General features: G+C 38.9%; 1 protein-coding gene across 1 annotated transcript in view; it reads left to right on the forward strand.

Annotated features, from left to right (window-relative positions):
• LOC124550913 (inositol-tetrakisphosphate 1-kinase-like) overlaps nucleotides 1-21,418 on the forward strand; it is a 100,875-nt gene that overhangs the window by 28,145 nt on the left and 51,312 nt on the right. The window contains exon 4 of the mRNA XM_047125706.1: nucleotides 4,921-5,065. Within this exon, the coding sequence (XP_046981662.1) occupies nucleotides 4,921-5,065 (145 nt within the window). The remainder of the gene's footprint in view (nucleotides 1-4,920; nucleotides 5,066-21,418) is intronic.

The raw sequence follows: 21,418 nt of genomic DNA on the forward strand, positions 1-21,418 counted from the left end.
CCCCGCCTCCCCCAAGGTGTTTCCCCATGTCAGTAATAAGCTGTTCAAATTTATTGTCATTGTGAGCAGTGGTTCCCTTGACGTCATTGTTTGTGAGCAGTGGTTCTCCTGACGTCATTGTGAGCAGTGGTTCTTTTGACGTCATTGTGAGCAGTGGTTTTCTTTCTACAGTGTTTTGGGACTGGAACTTTAATTATGGACACCTACACTTTAAATAAGTATATCCTGGATGCGTATAAGAAATACCAGTGGGATTGTGACTGATTGTTGTGTTCCTATCATTCCTTACAGAAATAAGTTAGCACGACTTTCTCTGTTCTTGAGAAAATGAAATTCATAAATGTTCAAAACAAATCTCATTCCCTGAATATTTTGTACATGTTTGTCACCGGAGCTTAATTCTTTCTATGTGACTGTTTTTTCCCACTACTTGGTTCAATAGCTCAAGCAGAGACCTTTGCCTTTAGCATGCAAGTGATCTGCCTCCCAAGCTATCCAAGCGCTGCTGATGACCTGCCCTCACGACTTCTTCCTGAAAGGCATACAGGATGTGTTCTATGAAGTTCGGAAGGTAGAAGACGATACTAGCTGTGAGGAAAAGTTGTGAATCATAGCTCTGTCGGTAGAGCACTTGCTCATGAAAGGCAAAAAAACTCGGGTTTGCATCCCGGTCTAATGAACAGCTTTAACCTTCCAGGAACTTTCAGCTACACAGTCTGCAAATTGCTGTGAAGACTTGTATGACAATGAGCATTTGGGGAGCTCACATACGTCACTGACTGATGATAACATTTCCCGTGTGGACGCAATGGTGAAAACAGATTGCTGTTGGCACCCCAAGGACATGTCCCGGGAACTTGGCATTTCAAGAGGGAGTGCTTACGATGTTGTTCAAGGATCCTCATGATACCAGAAGGTTTCTTGTCTGGGGGTGCCTAAGCACTAAGCCGTTGGATGACATTATGAAAGACGAGCAAATGATTGCTTCACTGAATCATCTACAACAGCATACCAAGGAGGGTGACGTTTACCTGGACTGCACAGTTATGTTACTGGTGGTGAAGAACGGATTCTGCATTTCACACTAGAATCAAAGCTGCAGAGCATGGTGTGGGAACACCTGGGTTCACCTGTGACAAAAAAGTTCTGTTGGGAAAGTGATGTTATCAGTCTTCTGGGATTGCCTTGCACTGCTGCTGCTAGATTTCATGCCACTAGGTGCAACAGTCAATTCTGACAGTTACTGTTCCACACTGCTATGACTGCAGACTGCTGTCAGGAAGAAGCTATGGTGCACTATCAATGTGGACAGTGTGATTATTCTCCACAACAACGCGAGGTCAAGTGTGGTAATCAGAACCACCGACTAGCTCTCGTCATTTCACTGGTAGAGTCTGGACCTCACTCCATAGTAATTTCCACAATTTTGATCCATTGAAGAACTTCCTGGTACGACAGTGATTCACGTGTAACGATGGAGCCAAGAGAGCAGTCTGCGGGACAAATTATACCATAAGGGATCTCAGATTTAGTCCAGTGATGGGACAAATGTCTGAATTGCTGTGGAGACTATGTGGAAATATAGTGTAAGGTACATAGAATAGTATGTATACAGGGTGAAAAGTATTTAAACCGACAAACTCTGGGAGGTTGTAGGGGACATCAAAACAAATATTTTTTCCTGATGTAATTTTTTCCTATGAGGAGTATTTAAACCGGTAGAGGAAGATTTCTCTGGCGGCTAGTTAATTGAATTAACAAACACTTTTCCATTTTTTATGACCAAGAGACAACACATTAACACAACCCAATTTCAATTACAGTAGAGTTTCAAACATACCTCCATTGACACGTAAACAAAGGTTACACCGCCGAATTGTGTTCTGTCTGACAAGGGCAAAAACCCCAGGAGTATCCTGAATTGTTCCTGCTGCTGCTACTATCCGGGCAACCAGATCCTCTTCTGATGCAATAGAAGTTGCATAAACAAGGTTGCGCATCTCTCCCCACACAAAAAAGTCCAGAGGGGACATATCTGGGGATCGAGCAGCCCATGGTACAGGACCACCTCTGCCAATCCATGTTTCTGTGAATCGACGAACACGACGGCTGAAATGTGCCGGCGCCCCGACATGTTGGAACCACATACGTTGTCTTGTAGAGAGCGGGACATCTTCCAGCAATTCTGGCAATGCTCTGGCGAGAAAATTGTAATAGTGCCTGCCATTTAATGGCCTAGGTAGCAGATACGGCCCAATTAAACAGTCCCCAACAACACCGACCCACACATTAATGAAGAACCGCACTTGATGAGTGCTAGTAACTGTGGCATGTGGGTTATCCTCACTCCAAACACGCGAATTGTGCATGTTGAAGACTCCATCACGCCTGAACATTGCTTCATCGGTAAACAACACTGTGGATGGAAATGTAGGATGCATTTCCATTGTTCCAGGTACCACTGCGAAAACTGTGCTCTCGGTAGATAATCAACTGGTTCCAGATTGTGGACACACTGTAAGTGAAATGGACGTAACAATTGCTCTCGAAGGACTGCTCTTACATTCGTCTGATTCGTCGCCATGTTACGTGCACTTGCACGAGTGCTGATTGAAGGATCCCGCTCCACATGCTGCAAGACAGCTTCCTCAAATTGCAGCGTTCTTACCGTGCGACGGTGTCCCTGTCCAGGTAATCTGCTAAATGACCCGGTCTCACGCAGACGTTGGTACATAGCAGCAAAGGTCATATTATGCGGGATATGGCAATTAGGATATTGTTATTGATAAACCGGGTGTGTAGTTCGTCCGTTGTGGTGCGCTACGTAGTACGCACCAACCATATCAGTGTACTCACTCCAGGTGTATTGCTCCATTAATAAACAGAGACAATGCACTACTACACTGGTGGACAGCAGTTGCTTACAACTGAAGAGCATAATATGCCCTCTAACAACTGAAGATCGTAATACGGCCTCTAACAACTGAAGAGCATAATATGGCCTCCACCGGTTTAAATAATCCTCATAGGAAAAAATTACATCAGGGAAAAATATTTGTTTTGATGTTCCCTACAACCTTCCAGAGTTTGTCGGTTTAAATACTTTTCACCATGTATTTGTAATTATCTGTATGTAGTTTATTTCCACTAGTAAAAAATAGCGGCAGAGACTTTCTGATTTGCCTTGTACATCCATTTCAACCTGCTTACCGTTTTCAAGCCTTTGTCTATCTCCACAATTTTTATGTCCCACATATTCCTCCATTACCAAATTGACAATTTCTTGATGCCTCAGGACGTGCCCTATCAACTCATCCCTTCTTCTAGTCAGGTTGTACCATAAATTTCTTCTCTGTCTTATTCAGTTCATTACCTCCTCATCAGATATTCAATCTATCCATCTACAGGGTTCATTCACAAAGTTTCAAGACAGATTTAGCTGACCAGCCACACCAACGACTGTTCCCTCTGAGATGCTGCAGTGCCCAGAACGCTAGTGCTGGGAGTGTCAGTTGCCCCCGTCGAAAACTCGTAGAGCTAAAATGCAGCATCATTTTGAGCAACATTATTTGGTAAAATTCTAAGCAAAACTGAACAAAACCACCACAGGAACTTTTGGTATGATTAAAGAGGCCTACAAAGAAAAAGCCACGTCACATGAAATGGTTTTTATGTGGCTTAAGAGATTCAAAGATGGCCACAAGGGCATTGAAGACGATGATTGCACGGGAGTAGCTTCAGCAAGCTGAACTCGTGAAAATTTGGTGAAAGTGTCTGAACTTTTTAACACTGATTATTGTCTTAGTGTTAGGTTACTTGCCGATGAATTGGGATTGGGTAAGATTACACTGTTCAAGTTAGTGACAGAAGATTTGATGATGAGAAAGGTGTGTGCCAAGCTTATTCCGAAAGTTCTTCTGGATGAGCAGAAAGTTCCCTGAAAGGGAACTGAATTGACACGATCCCAGCAGTTCAGGCTGCTTTGACAAGGTCTCTTGACAGCCTTTTCACAGGAGGAATTCCAGGGAACCTATAAATAATGAAAAAATGCTGGCAGTGGTGTATTGATACTCAAGGGTCACGTTTGCAGATTTTTAGTTCGCTGTACAAAAATGTGTAATAAGTTTTTTGGTTCTGAGACGAATCCTGTACTTCATGAATGCATCCTGTAATCTTCATCATTCCTCCGTAACATCACATTTAAGAAGCTTTCATTCTATTTTTGGCTGCCTTACTTATCATCTACATTTTGCTTCTGCGGAAGGATACAGGCCAGACAAGTACCATCAGTAAAGATTTCTTAATAGGTAAATTCCCCTTCGTATTCTTCAACTCGTACGGCTGCTCTCTGGTTTCTGTATAAGCTCTAAATAATCTTTCACTCGCTTCATTTTGCCCCTGCTACCACCAGAATTTCAAAGAGTGCTGTCCAATCATCATTGTCAAAAGTTTTCTCTAGAACCACAAATGCTGTAAACATAGGTTTACTTTTTGTTAAGTCAGTTTCTAAGAAGTCCCACATTTCTCTGTACCCAAACTGATTTTCTCCGAGGTTGGCATCTTTGTGTATAAAAAACTTTCTAACTCACATGGTACCTGTCCAAAGTCCAGAAAAAGAAAAGGGTGAGTGTTAGCAAGGGAGTAAAACGTTTTGAGCACACAGAACCCATCGAGAGGTGTGAATGTGCAGCACCCACCAAGCCTTGCACATTGCAGTCAAAAGGTTAATACAGTGTATGGATTATTGTTCTACATCTTTCTTATGTTTTAGTAACAGGTTCTTTTAATTGTTTCATATTCTTGAAGATTCTCTTTCTTCATGGGACCTACAAAATTTATTTAACGAAAAGTGGTGATGCCACCATTTGAATAATTGTTTTTTCAGTCACCAGTTTTTGTCAACGATTTTCAACTTTCCAGGCAGAAGCAATGGTTCAGAGGGTCGAGAGTTACCTAGATGCCCATCCGGAGGTGGCGGTCATCGATCCCCTCGACAATGTCAGGAAACTACTTGACCGATTCCACTCGTACAGCATCAGCTTGCGCAGTGGTGTCGATAGCCTCGGTAAGTGATCGGTGATAACATATGCCTGTTGAGTTTATTTTAATATTGAATAATTACACTGAGATCCCAACTAGATAAGGAACAATTCAGCTAGTTTTTGTTTCTCGTATTTTTAAATTTGCATTGACTGTAACAATTTGTGCAGATTGGAAATCACAGACAGTCTACAAAGGAGACTGGTCACAAAACACTTGTGCGACACTTCATACAATATTGCTTAGGTGCAAGGGTCCCAACCCAGATATGACTAATAAAGGATTTTGAATGCATTAAAAGGAGGACAATGCAAATGCTCACTGTTTCTTTTTTTTTTTAATCTATTGGAAAGCATCATGGAGATCCTGAAAAACCCGAGCTGGAAAACACAGTATCAACCACCCCACGATATCACTACTGTAGGGACTACACAACATTTATAATCCATTTTTCAACAGGTGAATTCCAAAACAGGACATCACTGTGAATTACCTTTGTGACAGTAATAGCAGCGAGCTATCCAGTGCCATTTCCCGTAAGCCTACGTCATTATTGTAGATAAAGGTGAGGCTCAGTACATCTGAAAAACATCACCCGTATACGATTATCCACTGAGTCATAATGTGTGCAAAAATGTGTGTTGAGTGATTGTGATTGACGCTCATTGAAAAGATTGTGATGTAAAATAAGAAGACAATAGCTGCAAAAGTCACTGTGGATCTCAATCTTGTGCTCATGAGCACTGTCAGTACCGAAACAGTGTGAAGGGAGCTCTGTAAACAGGGAATTGTTGGGCAAGCTGGAATTTCAAGTCATTTGATTGGCTGTGTCTTGTTTCAGACTGATTCCAACTTCTGACCCCTTTTACATCCCAAGAGTGAAACATAGCAGGGGTTTAGTGGTGATACAGGCAGCCATATTGTGATATTCCGTGAGCCCCTTGGTTACTCTGCAATTTGACTCTTTTGGCTGATCAGGTTCATCCCAGTGGTACAATGTTTGTCGTCCAGTTGTGACACTGTGTTCCAAGGTGACAGGATCACTGTTCATACAGCTCGTATCGTCCAGTACCAGCTTTGTGGGCAGGAGGATGAACTGTCACATGTCCCGTGGCCACCACAGTCACCATATCCTAATATTATTGAGCCTTTGTTGTCTGCTGTGAAGAAAAGGGTATGTCATCAGTATCCACCTCTATCATCATTACCTGAACTTGCCACTATTTGGCTGGAAGAATGGTATAGGATTCCCTTGAAAACCATTCACGACCTGTATTTATCCATTCTGAGACAACAGGTTTCATTGTGTTTTGATGTGTCCATATTTTTGCCTAACCCCTGTACGTAAGGTTCATTTGGCAATAGATGTGAACAGTTCTGCTATCTTCCATAATGTGACTTAATTGGATCAATGATGAACACACATCAAAAAAAGTTTTGCATCACTTCGGTTCCGAGAGTTCTGGAACCTGTACAGGAAATTGGAATAGAGATCAACATAAACATCATTTCCGCTCTTTTTACTGCTCATGAAAACCACACATTGCACGTTGTACCACCATCCAGCGAGACCTTCAGAGGTGGTGGTCTAGATTGTTGGTACCTCGAATACCCAGCAGAACGTCCTCTTGTATTGATGCAAGCCTTTATTCGTCGTGGCATACTATCCACAAGTTCAGCAAGGCACTGTTGGTCCAGATTGTCTCACTCCTCATTGGCGATTCAGTGTAGATCCCTCAGAGTGGTTGGTGGGTCACGTCATCCTTAAACAGCCCTTTTCAATCTATTCCAGGCATGTTCGATAGGGTTCACGTCTGGAGAATATGCTGCCTACTCTAGTTGAGTGATGTCGTTATCCTGAAGGAAGTCGTTCACAAGATGTGCACGATGGGGGCGTGAATTGCCGTCCAAGAAGACGTATGCTTCATCAATGTGCTGCTGATATGGTTGCACTATTGGTCAGAGGATGGCATGTTTGAACTACAGACAACATGAGCCGTGTACCCCCTTCCTGGTGGAATGACTGGAACTGATCGGCTGTTGGACCCCCTCCGTCTAATAGGTACTGCTCATGCGTGGTTGTTTACATCTTTGGGCAGGTTTAGTGACGTCTCTGAACAGTCAAAGGGATTGTGTGTGTGTGATACAGTATCCACAGTCAACATCTATCTTCAAGAGTTCTGGGAACCGGGGTATGCAAATTTTTTTTCAATGTGTGTATTTGGAGCACGTTTTGGTGTTTTCTCTCTGTTTTCGACTTTGTGTATAGTCTGCTAATGTCACCTGTATGTTAGTTTGTACATGTTGTAACCTCCCCACCGTAATTTGAAAGAAAGAAACACGACAATATTTAATTAGGGATGCTAATGGACATTGTGCTAAGCGTAACCTGCCCACAATGAAATGTACTGACAATGGCAACAAAAATGTGAAATACGCAATCTGACTCCAATAAAAATTCTTCACAAAATTTAAAGTCCGTTCAGTGACAAGAAAATACAATTAAACCGAAATATCGGTCTTTGGCCCTGTGCAAAACAATCAGAATTAAAGTCTTACCTCAGAATAAATGGATGTCACATTTCTGCTCTTGTTGTTGCGCACCGCTTGGAGGAACTGCATTGCAAATAATAATATTCTTTTTTTTTTGTGATTCTAGTGAAATTTTTCTTCAAAAGAAGTGGAATGAAATGGGAAGTGCAACGAAATCTTTAGTTCAATAAAAAATTAAATTTTTGAAAAAATGCTTTTGAAATAAAAATTATTATTGGGGGACTTGTTGAAGAATAATTACAATAAATAAAATTTTTCATTATCTAATGATTATATTAATTAACAGTATACCTTATTCACCATCTTGACCAGTGTTGCCGACCGCCTACATCACACAACCGCACTGGGCTGCTACTACTGACCGACCGCTCTGCGTGACGACTATTAGCGTACTGCACGCGACGACTACTGACAGAGTACTGCTCTCAACTAGACAGAGCTACAGACTCGCAACGACTGACTGACCGACTCGCAACGACTGACTGACAGACTGAGAACCGCTCGCAACACTCGCGCGGTCAAGCGCAAACTCTCTGGTCACAAGATGCTACAATGCCTCGCCATCGCTGCTATGTTACATACGTGTTTCATAACCCTCCACTGGGGGGGCAAAAATTTGGCAGCGATGGTGAGTCATTTGGACTTGCCAAGCGCGGCAAAATTTTTCTTTAATTAACAAAATCCTACAACTTACAGAATATTTAAATGTTGTGCACACGCACTAAGTACAAAATATATCAGACAAAGACAAAATGTGAGTACAAAACATAGTAGCAAATCAGAAAAATGTATATACAAATTATTTGACAGATAACAAAGTGCACAGGCACTGAAAAAAAATTCTTTAGCATATTCAGAACAAATAAACAGACTGGCAAAAAATATTATGTTGACAAGTGACATAAGTGCACCTGCACTGCAGTTGAGAACATATCAGTAAATGATGAAATGTATATACAATTAGTAACAAATGACATAAGTGCATACGCAATTAAGTATTGAATATACAGAATAGTACAAATCATATTGAAAAATGAGAAAAGTGTACAGGCACTGAAGTTCAGTAGAAAACATATTAACACCTAACATAAGTGCACATGCACTGTAGTTCAGAACATATCATTAAAATAAAAATGTATGTACAATATAAAAGACAAGAGTGTACATATACTGTACTTCAGAACAAATCGAAAAATGTCTTTAGCATTTTCACAATAAATAAACATAATGGCAAAAAAAAATCATGTCCAAAGTGCACACGCACTGAAAAAATGTCTTTAGCATTTTCAGAACAAATAAACATAATGGCAAACATCATGTCGACCAGTGCCATAAGTGTACTCGCACTGGAGTTCAGGAATCGAAAAAATGTATAACCTATGAACATAAATGATGTTACCAAAAAAATTTTTTTCTTTATGTGACAAGAATCAGGATAGGAAAGGGAAGGATTGCATCATGGTTGTAGCACTTTAGATTGCACACAGCTGCTCTGAAAGTCCATATCTTTCCACAGAAGTACAACACCAAGTGACACAACTTGAAGTTCTTTTCCCATCAGAATTTATCAGTGTAGCCAAGACACTGAACTGTCGTAGTAATGTTCCATGTTTTCATTTTGGCAGTACATTACGTACACCAAACAGTGGGACCATAATAATGTCTTCATCGCTCATGGTGGTGGACAGCATGTCGTGTCAACACCACACTCTTACAAGGCACACCAACGTAGAATTAGTGCAAAAACCAAATATAGTGCTCCATGATCAGTGGGATAAACAGGACAAATGGACATTGCAGTAATTCAGGGTAGTTAACTCATGAGGTGAAGGACATTATGTCACATAATATTGACAATTACAGTCTTCATTGATAGTTTGTGGCATTCATAGCCCAGTTATTGAACATTTCTGTACCAAGTATGTAGTATTACAGAAAAATGTTCATTAATTGTTGTACATAGAATCAGTAGCCTTCTTTTCCTAGTTACAAAACATTATTAAATAATCGCATTCTTTTCAGTTACAGAGTATAATTAAGAATCATTAACCTTCTCCTAATTACAGTTAATTAATCATTTGTCATTCCAATAATAATCATTAGCCTTTTCCTATCATTTGTCGTTAATTAATCATTTGTCTAATTACAGTTAATTAATCATTTGTCTAATTACAGTTAATTAATCATTTGTCGTTAATTAATCATTTGTCATTCTAATATAGTAAGAATCATTAGTCTTCTCCTAATTACAAAGCATTATTAAACAGTACCATAGTTAATTAATTATGTGTCATTCCAATCTATTAAGAATCACTAGCTGGCATCATGGGTAATCGTATTACAATAAACAGTGGTGGTCCTTGGCCAGTTACAAAGTATATTTAGTAAGACAGAATAATGTTCATCAGAAGCCTTAATTGAAAAGGAGAGTCAATTATTGGCCTAGCATTAACATAATACATTGAGTGATACAAATTATTGGCACTCATTGGCCATTAACCAAAACATGAAAACTCAACATGGGAAAAAAGAAAGGGCTAATTAATGGCATAATTAATAACAATTCTTCAAGTGACATTAATTATTGGCACTCAGTGGCCAGCAAGTATTGAATAGAATCATCATTCAGTATTATTCAGATTATTACGAAGTCATTATTAAAAATCAGTTAATTACAGTCAAATCATTAATAATCACAGGCATTATAAGTAGTATCATTACAATAAACAGTGGCAGTTATTAGCTAGTGACAAAGCATTATTTTGAATATAGTCTCATTAAGAGGTCATTACTCAAGTGACATGCTATTCAGAGTTGATCAGTATTATTCAGAATTATCATAAACTAGTGACATTATGTGCGACTGGTAATACATTTTTTTGGTAGCAATGCATTGCGTTGGGATCGATAATTAATTGCTGAAACATAACACTATTTGCTTTTGACCTATTGCAGCAAATGAGGATAGGTAACGTCATTCGTCATGAGTCAGCTGTAGCAAGATTATGTAACAAGGCAGTACATGTGATCACATTTATAAATGATAGACACAAATGGGTAATAAAAAAAAATGCAAGTACTAGAACAGGTATAATAAGTAACAGGTTTAGTAAGTATCATGAAAGGCTTCTCCTGGAAAAAATCTGAAAGAAGAAACGCACACTATGCTGAAAAGTAGTGAACTTCGAATTAACAGGTAGTGAAATGTGTATAAAAATGTATTCCATAGCTGTCCTTTCCAAAACTTTCTGTCATCCTACTATGCAATGTAACACCTGCTGTCAAAGCAAACTGCAACAAATACTTAAATAACTACGTAGCATAAATACATAACTTCAACATTATCCTCGTCTGTCAAGAAAAAAACTTCATTATCCATATCATCATAACTTCACCATTATCATCACCTGTAAAGAAAAACTTCATTATTCATAATACCATATCCTTCATCATTATTCATCAGTATTCATTATCATCTGCAAAAAATCACTTCATTACTCATTACATAACTATTCCTTATCTCTAGCATATTTCATCACTAAAACTAAGATGTGTAGTTCTCTCTGACAGCCTGCATCAATCACCTTGTATTCTGAAGGAAAAAATTAGTTAAGACTGCTATTCTGTGATGAGTATAGTATATTCTTGTTAATGTTTGTTAATCCTGATCCATTTACTCTTCCTCATAAAGTTATTGCATCTCCTTTCGTTTATTCCGTAGGTGAAATTCCCATTTATGTTAAATTTATTTCTTAGAATCATCATTCCTTTCTGAAATTGATGAACAAAGATTAATGTCCTGCATTTAAATCATATACCCACTAGATAATGACTGGTTTATGGTGACATATTTAACCATACAGCATAACATGACAGAAAACGTAATATGTCAAAAACATTGACAGTGTTCAAATGCAAAAATATACACAGAATATCACAATGCAGCAGCAAAAGAAAAAATGTAAAACAGTCACGATATTGAGATATCATAGGGCAAAAAAAAAAAAAAGTCAAAGTCGACTGGTGTGTGTTATATCATAACTATTTCACAATACATACAAACAAAACTGGAGTACAATCATATACACAAAAAAGTGGAAAATGTGCACGGTCTGATGTGTAACGACAAGAAAAGCGACCTGCTAACCTTACCTTGCCGGGCACTTGCCAAGAAAAAATACGATAATCGTCAGTAATTAGTCACGTGAAATAATTGCATTAGTAAATGGCATCATAGTGTGTTGAATCATACAGTGGTTTCACTCAATAAACGGTTTAATGTTTGAGATATGGTGATTGCCTTTCGATTTTCTGGTTCTCAAAGTTTCGACGTGTACAACATTAGGGTGAGGGATGCTGCGAATCCGATATGGACCTGCGTATAGAAGTTCAAATTTACTGCACTTACCTTTTAATTTGCTGGATAAATAGTGTGTACGTACTAGTATCTTCTGTCCAACGTGAAAGACGCGGCGTGTACAAACCTGTTTTTGCTGTCTTCTCCGGCGCTCTGCGGCACGTTTGATGTTGTTCAGCGCAATGTCAATTATTTCGTGGTGTCGTAATCGACGAGATGTAGGAAATGTTATTAATTCTTTAATTTTGTTAGGTGGTTCAGCATTTTTCAGTATAACAGACGGAGATAGCATAGTGGATTCATTTGGAATGGAATTAATTACATCTTGGAATGAGAGTATGTGTGTATCCCAATCAATATGTCTTTTGTGGCAGTATATTCGGCACAGCTTACCAATTTCTTTCATTAATCTTTCACAAGGGTTCGAAGAAGCGTGGTACTTGGATATATAGATCGGAGAAATGTTTCTGGCTCGTAACATGCGTGTCCATACGCTACTACGAAATTGAGATCCATTGTCAGAAATTACTTTCATTACATGCCCTACATGAGATAGAAAATGTTTTACAAATGCTTTTGAAACAGTTTTAGCAGTAGCTTTGCGTAATGGAGTGAAAGTAACAAATTTTGAAGTAAGCTCAACAGCGACAAATATGTAGCAAAAACCTCTGTTAGTTCTCGGAATCGGACCAAAAATATCTACTGCGGCCATATGTCTTAATTTAACAGGTATAATGGGATATAAAGGAGGAATATGTGAAGTGGTGTCTGATTTAGCTTTCTGGCAAATTTTACAAGACGCTAAAACTCGTCGTATACGTTTCTCCATGTTGGTAAAATAACAGTTCTGTCTCAGTATAAGAAAACATTTTCGTGCTCCGTAATGTGCGTAGCTTAAATGAGTGTACCAAATTAATTTGTTGACCAATTCGTCAGGTATGCATAATAACCAATTGTTGCTGTCAGGATGAGAGCGGCGAAACAAAATGTCATTGCGTACAGTGTAGTGGTTCCTAATCGTAACATTTTTCCTATCTTGCCAAAGGTGTTTAATTTCTTTCCACACATTGTCTTTGTTTTGTTCTTGTGCTATGTCCTGTAATGATGATGAAATAAAGTTTTCAAATGCAACTTGCTGAATGTACATGACACTGAAATTTGTTTTGCAGAAGTTGGTTGCTACGTCTTGCTGATTGTTGCCGAGAGAACGCGATAGTGCGTCTGCTATAACATTTTGTGTGCCAGGAATGTGAACTATTGTAAAATTAAATTCCTGTAAATAAAGTTTCCATCTACTTAACCTGTCGTGAGTAAATTTAGCCGAGAGTAAAAATTGTATCGCTCTGTGGTCTGTGTAAACGGTGGTATGTCTGCCATAAAGAAAGTGCCGAAATCTCGTAAAAGCCCATACAACACATAATGTTTCAAGTTCTGTAACGGAATAATTTCGTTCAGCGGGTGACAAAATGCGACTTGCAAATGCGATGTTTTTAATTACTGTAGAACCATCTTCTTCAATTTCCTGGAAAATATGTACGCCTAAAGCGGTGTTGGAACTGTCGGTGGCAATGGAAAAATTTCTAGTGAGATCTGGGTGCGATAAAAGTGGAGCATTCAACAGAGCATGTTTCAGGTTCATGAATTCAGAGTGTGCTTGCTTATCCCAAGACCAAATACTGTTTTTACCTGTTAATTGGCATAGTCTAGGCGTGTCTAAAGCGGAGTGATGAATAAATTTACGAAAAAAGTTAATTAAGCCCAAAAAACTGCGTAATTGCTTCTTCGTCGTAGGAACGGTAATGTCACGTAGAGCTTGAAGTTTTTCCGGATCAGGTCCAATCCCTTCTGCTGAAATCACGTGTCCAAGAAATTTTATAGAAGTTTTGCCAAAATGCGATTTACTGAGGTTAACTGTAAGTCCTTGTGCACGAAAAGTTTGCAACAGCTGTTCAAGAATCAGATTGTGTTCAGACCAGTTAGCTTCTGCGATAAGAATATCGTCTACGTACGTCGTAATTCTGTCTTTAAGTTCTGTCGGAAGTATAGTGTTCAAACCGCGAATAAAAGCTGCAGAAGAAATAGTTAAGCCGAACGGTAATTTGCAAAATTGATAACAGTCGCCGAAACAGAGAAAAGCTGTGTATTTTCTGCAGTTCGGATGAAGTTGAATTTGCCAAAATCCCGATTTCAAATCTAATGTAGAATAAATAGCTGTACCGTGAAATTTCTGTAAACGTTCCTCTAGTGTCTGTGGTCGATCTGTTTCATTAATAATAATGTCATTAATGTGACGTGAATCAAGTACAAGGCGAAGTGAGCCATCTTTCTTCTTAACAATATGTAGCGGGTTTATGTACGGACTAACTGCTGGTTCAATAATTCCTTGATCAAGCATATCCTGTAATTCTTTTTTAACTTGTTCTCTGTGAATATATGGAATGGGATAATGCTTTGCTTTAAATGTGTCGTGCTGTTTCACTTGAAATTCATACATAAAGCCGGACATAGTACCAGGAATGTTATCAAAAACTGCAGCTTGCTGTAAAAGAATTTTATGTAATTGCGTTCGTTCGTCGTCTGTAATTGCACTGCTCTCTTTAACTTTATCAGAAATCATTTGCATTACGTCGTAGTCAGCTTCGTCTGGAGTATTATAGTTATGTACGTACGTATCCGTGAACAATGTGGGATTACAGTCTATGCTACGTGTTGCGGAAATGACCTCTGTGCGGTTAATTGTTTGTTCTTCCGCAGATAATGAGTGCTGAAATTCTAAAGCAAGTTGTACATTTTCATCCTTTAACATTAAATAAGAATTCTGAAAATCAATAACTGCGTCGTGTTGTACCAGAAAATTCGTACCTAAAATAACGTCTGTTGTCAATAAAGGAACAATCCAAAAATTAGAGTGGAAAGTATGACCTCCAATACAAAATGATAAATGCGTCTGTAATTTAACGTCTACTCCTTTACTCGATACTGCTCCTTTCACTTTTGTTTTGCCTAAAGGTAATGTCGGATAGGTATTCTCTTTGTTGCACTCATTAAAAGTCTCCTCATTTATTACTGATATAGGTGATCCGGAATCAATTACTGCTGAGAATTTCGATGAACCAATTTTAATTTCGATAACAGGATGTGAAATGGTTTTCTAAATAACCGGTCTTTCCTGTAAAAGAGTGTCTCTGATGTCGTCAAAAGTAATTACATTTTCGTGAACAACATTTTGCGTGTCTAAGGTAGTGCTTGTATTATTGCAAGATGCGTCTTGTACATTATCTAGTCAGATTCTATCTGACGTGTTATTATTATTAGGAGGATTCTGTGGCATTTCGACTATTTGAACTGTTCTATTACTTCTTCCAGACGTGTTACGCTCTGGATGGTACCTACTGTCGGGTTCATTCATGAGAATATGCTCTTGCGTATGATTTTGCTGTTGGTGAGACCGACTGTTATTATATGTACGCTGGTAACTGTGCTCATCGTTTTTACGTCTGTCGTAATAGTCATTCCTATACGGTGTATTACGATAGGAACTGAAATACTGTCTTCTTTGTACGTAGTTGTTTCCTTGCTGACGTACGTTACTATTTGTTGGACCAGGGGCTATACGTCCACGCGGCGAAACATTAAAGCCTGGTTGACCTTGTGTGTTCCATTGTTGGTTAGGTATGTTAACCGGCTGGTTTTGATGTTGTTGTTGTGAAACACCTCTATTGTTACTAAAGTGTTGTTCCTGTTGCTGAAAATTTTGACGGTATTGATAATTAGAATTTTGCCTGTTATTAAAGTTTTGGTAGTTGTCGTTCCTAAAACGTCTGTTATCTTTCCGATTGGAATTACGTCCCTGATCATAATTGCAGTACTGTTGTTGACCTTGGTTGTTACTCAAAAAGTTTTTGTTTACAAAAGAATAATCAGATTGCTGTACTTCCAAGAGCTGTAAAAGATCTCTGAATGCTGAAATGTTTTCTTTTTGCTGACCCGTTAGAAGTGACACTCGTAATGACCGTGGTAATTTGGAAATGCGTAACTGTATAAGTGCGGATTCACTGTACGGTTCACTCAGGTATTGGTTTTGTTGTACCATGTGCTCAAAAAATTGCGTTACACTGGGAAAATTTGAGTTTTCATAGTTTGGCAAACTAATTTTTTGATCTTTAATTCCGCGCTGTGTCGTCTTCGACCAGTACGCTGACAGAAAAGCATTCTGAAATTCCTCTACCGAGTAACACTGTCTCGCGATCGGTCTCATACGAGTTGCCGGTTCGCCTTCCAAAAAACTGCAAATAAATTCAAGTTTATGTGTTACAGGCCAAGTCGGTGGAAGAGCAAAACTAAACTGTTGAATCCAATCCAGTGGGTGAATCTGCGTTCTATCGTTTTTAAATATTTTGAACTTTCTTACTGACAGAAAATGTTTGTAGTCGAAACTATCATCTCTGTGTGATGGAACATGTTCAGGATCGTAAGAGAATCTATTGAACTGTGGTTGATCGCAATCTAAGTCCCGTACTCTCTGTAGATTACCCAAATTATACGCGCTGCGTGTATCTGACGAATGTTCATAAAGTGGTGTCTGTTGTATGTTATTAACTGAAGTGTTTTTCATTTCTGTTACTTCTTGTTGTAAACTTGACAACTTCCTACGTAACGTGTTGTTAGATGAATCGATCTCATTAATTGTCTGTTGTAAATTTTGAAATTCAGGTGTTTGGATAAATGAAACCGGTGCAGTATCGTCTGATTTATTGTCATTAGCATTTTCGATAACATCAATACGACTGGCCAATTCATCACATTTTTCAGTCAGTATTTTAACCTGATCATCGGTTTTAGAATCAGACGCATTAATCTGTTTTTGCAACTTACGCGTAGTTTCGCTCAGTTTTTTAACATCAGCTTTGATGACATCGCAATCCTGTGTTAGATCTAATTGTTCTAATCTGTCTGTCACTGTTTGAATATTTACTGTGTGTGTATCTGTTTTTGATTTAAGGTCAGAAATTTCATCCCGTAATTCCGCGTTCAATTGTTCTATGGTATTAATTTTGTCGGACACTGTAGTAATATTATTGTCTACATACGTCTTCGCTTTCGCGAATATTTTACGTTTGTCCTCTTGTCTTTGTGCAGTGATTGTTTCCATAACCTGACGTTTGACTTTATTTTGATCCTGAATAAATTTGCGGAAACGCGTATCACTGTTTTGTATGTGAAGATTAAAGCGTTCGTCAATCTGAGTGTTCTGCTGTTCGAATTTCGCGTCTATCTTTGCGTCCACTGTGCGCGAAAGTTCTACCGTCATTGCTTTAAACTCGTCCCGTAATTGTGTAGCTTTTTCAGAGCACTGTTTGGCGACTCCGCTAATTTCGTCTCTGAGTGTTTCTGTTGCGGCTGTTTGCATTTCCCTTAATTCTTGCGCAACAGATTTAATTTCTTCGCTATTTTTTCGTGAACAAGCCTCAATTTCCACTCGCAACTGTTCCTTAGTGTCATGACACTGCGCGGCAACGGCTCTTATTTGTTCACTAAGCTGTCTGGAATTGTCGTCTAATTTTTCATTTAACTGTTGATTGAGTTTTTCATTATCTTGTTTGACCTGTTCACTAAGTTGTTGTTTGAGATTTTCGTTATCTTGTTTGCTATCCACACTCTGTTTTTTGAACCTGTTCGCTAAGTTGTTTGAAATCTTCACTCTGTTGTTTACTCATTTGTCGCAACAAAGCCATAATTGGATTCGACTCAAGGTCAGCATTTCTATTCTCTGTGCTGTTCAACAGTGGATCTGGAATTGTTTCACTTTCTGTAACCATTTGGTCATTTTGAGATTTACAAAAAGGTTTGTCAGTCAAATGTATACTATCAGTCATTGTTTCGGAATTAAATAAATCTGTCCTACTTTGTGTGATCTGTTCATTTTCATTAGACAAATTTGTCTGTTTGTTACTTGAGTTTTCCAAATCGGGTGTGTTAAGCTGGGCAGCGCTCATTACAATAGAGCGTTCTGCGTCATCAATTGTCGTCAAATTAACAGACGACATAACCGAGTTCGTTTGTTCGTCATTAAGACAAAAATCATCATTAGTGGTTGGAACGCATTGATTGTTAGTGAACGCAGGATTGTCATCATTACACTGCATGTCACATGTCCTATCGGTAAAGTCGTTTGACCCGGTAATTTCATTCATAATACCTCGCGATACACTATTCACAGTCTTTCGCGGCATTTTTACAATAGTCAAAATTTTTCACAAAATAAATAAGCACAATGCAAAAATAACACACAAATACAACAGAGCAAAGAATTGCCGTTGACCTGTAGAAAGAAAGTCACAAGTTAATAAAAGCGTTGCGCCAAATCCTAATTATATCTAAGCAAATAAGAGCAGATATCTGACTGTTGTTCAAAAGATTCTCAACGAAATACGATCCTGGACTGGGTGTCGCCAAGTGTAACCTCCCCACCGTAATTTGAAAAAAAGAAATATACATGACAATACTTAATAGAAATGGGAGCCGAGTGTAACCTCCCCACAAAAATTTGAAAGAAAGAAACACTACAATATTTAATTAGGGATGCTAATGGACATTGTGCTAAGCGTAACCTGCCCACAATGAAATGTACTGACAATGGCAACAAAAATGTGAAATACGCAATCTGACTCAAATAAAAATTCTTCACAAAATTTAAAGTCCGTTCAGTGACAAGAAAATACAATTAAACCGAAATATCGGTCTTTGGCCCTGTGCAAAACAATCAGAATTAAAGTCTTACCTCAGAATAAATGGATGTCACATTTCTGCTCTTGTTGTTGCGCACCGCTTGGAGGAACTGCATTGCAAATAATAATATTCTCTTTTTTTTGTGATTCTAGTGAAATTTTTCTTCAAAAGAAGTGGAATGAAATGGGAAGTGCAACGAAATCTTTAGTTCAATAAAAAATTAAATTTTTGAAAAAATGCTTTTGAAATAAAAATTATTATTGGGGGACTTGTTGAAGAATAATTACAATAAATAAAATTTTTCATTATCTAATGATTATATTAATTAACAGTATACCTTATTCACCATCTTGACCAGTGTTGCCGACCGCCTACATCACACAACCGCACTGGGCTGCTACTACTGACCGACCGCTCTGCATGACGACTATTAGCGTACTGCACGCGACGACTACTGACAGAGTACTGCTCTCAACTAGACAGAGCTACAGACTCGCAACGACTGACTGACCAACTCGCAACGACTGACTGACAGACTGAGAACCGCTCGCAACACTCGCGCGGTCAAGCGCAAACTCTCTGGTCACAAGATGCTACAATGCCTCGCCATCGCTGCTATGTTACATACGTGTTTCAATGTCCACTTGAAAAGATTGTTAATTTGAAATTTATCAATGGTGCTGAGTAGGGCATCCTATTCAGTTACCTCCTCAGCCAAACCATGACTTCTTTTAAAACTAAAATAATAGATTGAAAAGAAGTCCGCCTCCGTATCCAGATGTAAATGCAACTGACAGCCATTGGAGGATCTGAATTTGATTCCCGGTACTGTCAGGGATTTTTTGCACGATGGGAGAAAAGGCACGGCGTGCGCTCAACCTTGTGAGTCCAATTGAGAAGCTACTTCACTGGCTACTAGCGGTTCGAAGGACAAGAAACCCAACAGTGATTGGAAGAGCAGTGTGCTGACCACATGCCCCTCCACAAGGCATGCAGTGACACCACTGGCAGAGGACGACACGGCATTTGGTAAGGCCTGATCGGCCCATCTAAGGCTAGAATGTAGAACTTGACCTCTATCTTTATAACGGAATGAAAACAGCACAAATTACCGATTAAATCACGGAATGCATAGATAAGTCTCCTTATTTAGGTCTCTTGAAGACAACACCAGGATGGATAGGAGAAGAAAAATAAACGTGGAAGTAAAATGGTGTGTGCTGTGCATGGTAGACTGGATAGTTTCAAAAGTAAACTACCAGTGTATGTGATAAAGATAGATTGCAATCATTGTGTGTTAACAGTTTTTAATTATGGTGTTGAGACAAGGACTATTAATGTGAAAACCATTCAGTTTTAGTATGGGAAGATGGATGTCGGAATTACTAATTGAGACAGGAAGACAAATTGCTCGGGGTGTATACTGGGGCCGGAGGGGTAATTATGACTAAAATGAAATGGTAATGGGTGGGACATTTATCCAGGCTAATAGATTGTACATGGATGAAGAAAGTTTTTTATTATATTCAACACATAAGAAAATATCAAAATCAAGACCTAATGGAAGACTGGTGAACATGCCAAAACAACTTGGATGTGTATAGATTAAGTCCACAATGCTTTAGAGAGTTTAGGAGAGGCCAGTATTTGTCCCAGCACCAAAAACTACTTTAAAAATTGAAATTATGTTGGTTTTTAATTTTCCTGAAACTAAAAACTGCTTAGAAAGCGAAACGACATCAATTTCTAATTGTTGTGAGACTGGCACAAGATGTGTTCAGTATGCTATCCACTGCTCTCTGCCATAAGTTGAAATCGAGAAACGCCATGCTCCACAACAGATCAGAGTGTCTTGGAGTTTATGTTGAGAATGTGCTGTGCAGTGTGTACATTCACTTAAGCTACATTCATGACTGGAGTACTGAAAGCAACATCTTTCAAGTAAACCCACAGTCAGAAGTCACAGAAATTAAGATCGGATGATCAGCTGATCTAGACAGCCTGGCTGTAGAGAAATGACGACCGATAATTCTAGAATTTCCGAAATGTCTCTGCAGCAGCCACTTCACTGACTGCAATATGCAAAGGAGCACCATCTTGCATAAAAATGATCCTACCCACACACCACACTGTTGAAGGTTTGGAATGACATTGGTGAGCAAAAGTCTCTTGTAGCATTTATCGGTGACAGTACGAGTAACAGGACCCACAGGACTAATCTCCTCGAAAAATTCAGCCCTGTGTCAAGTAATGCCGTCGACCCACACCACACAGTCATCTTTGCAGAAGGAAGTAGTACCAATTGCTGCATGTGCAGATTTTCCCTTGACTATATTTTGCCATTCTGTGTATTGACTTGCCCTTGGAGATGGAAATGGGTTTCGTCTGTCCACAGAATGTTCCACAACCATTCGTTGTTCACTTCCATGTGAGTAAGAAATTCCACAGTGAACATTTAACTTGCTGGCACGTCAACAGGAAAGAACTTGTGAACATGGGTGATTTTGTATGGATAGCAGTACAGGTTGTTTTGTAGGATTTTATGCACCATTCATGTGCAATGTTCGGGAAATTCCCCATGCACTGCATGTTTGCACATCACTGCTCGACCCCTCCTGCAGTGCTGCAGCCGCATCATTGACAGGTATCAGATCATCTACTTTCCTCCCTCTGCTACATTGTATTTTCTAATTTTGTAATCATATTCTCCATAACCTTAGCAAACTTTGGACCAATGCC

The sequence above is a fragment of the Schistocerca americana genome, chromosome 9, assembly GCF_021461395.2.
Source record: "Schistocerca americana isolate TAMUIC-IGC-003095 chromosome 9, iqSchAmer2.1, whole genome shotgun sequence".
NCBI lineage: Eukaryota > Metazoa > Arthropoda > Insecta > Orthoptera > Acrididae > Schistocerca > Schistocerca americana.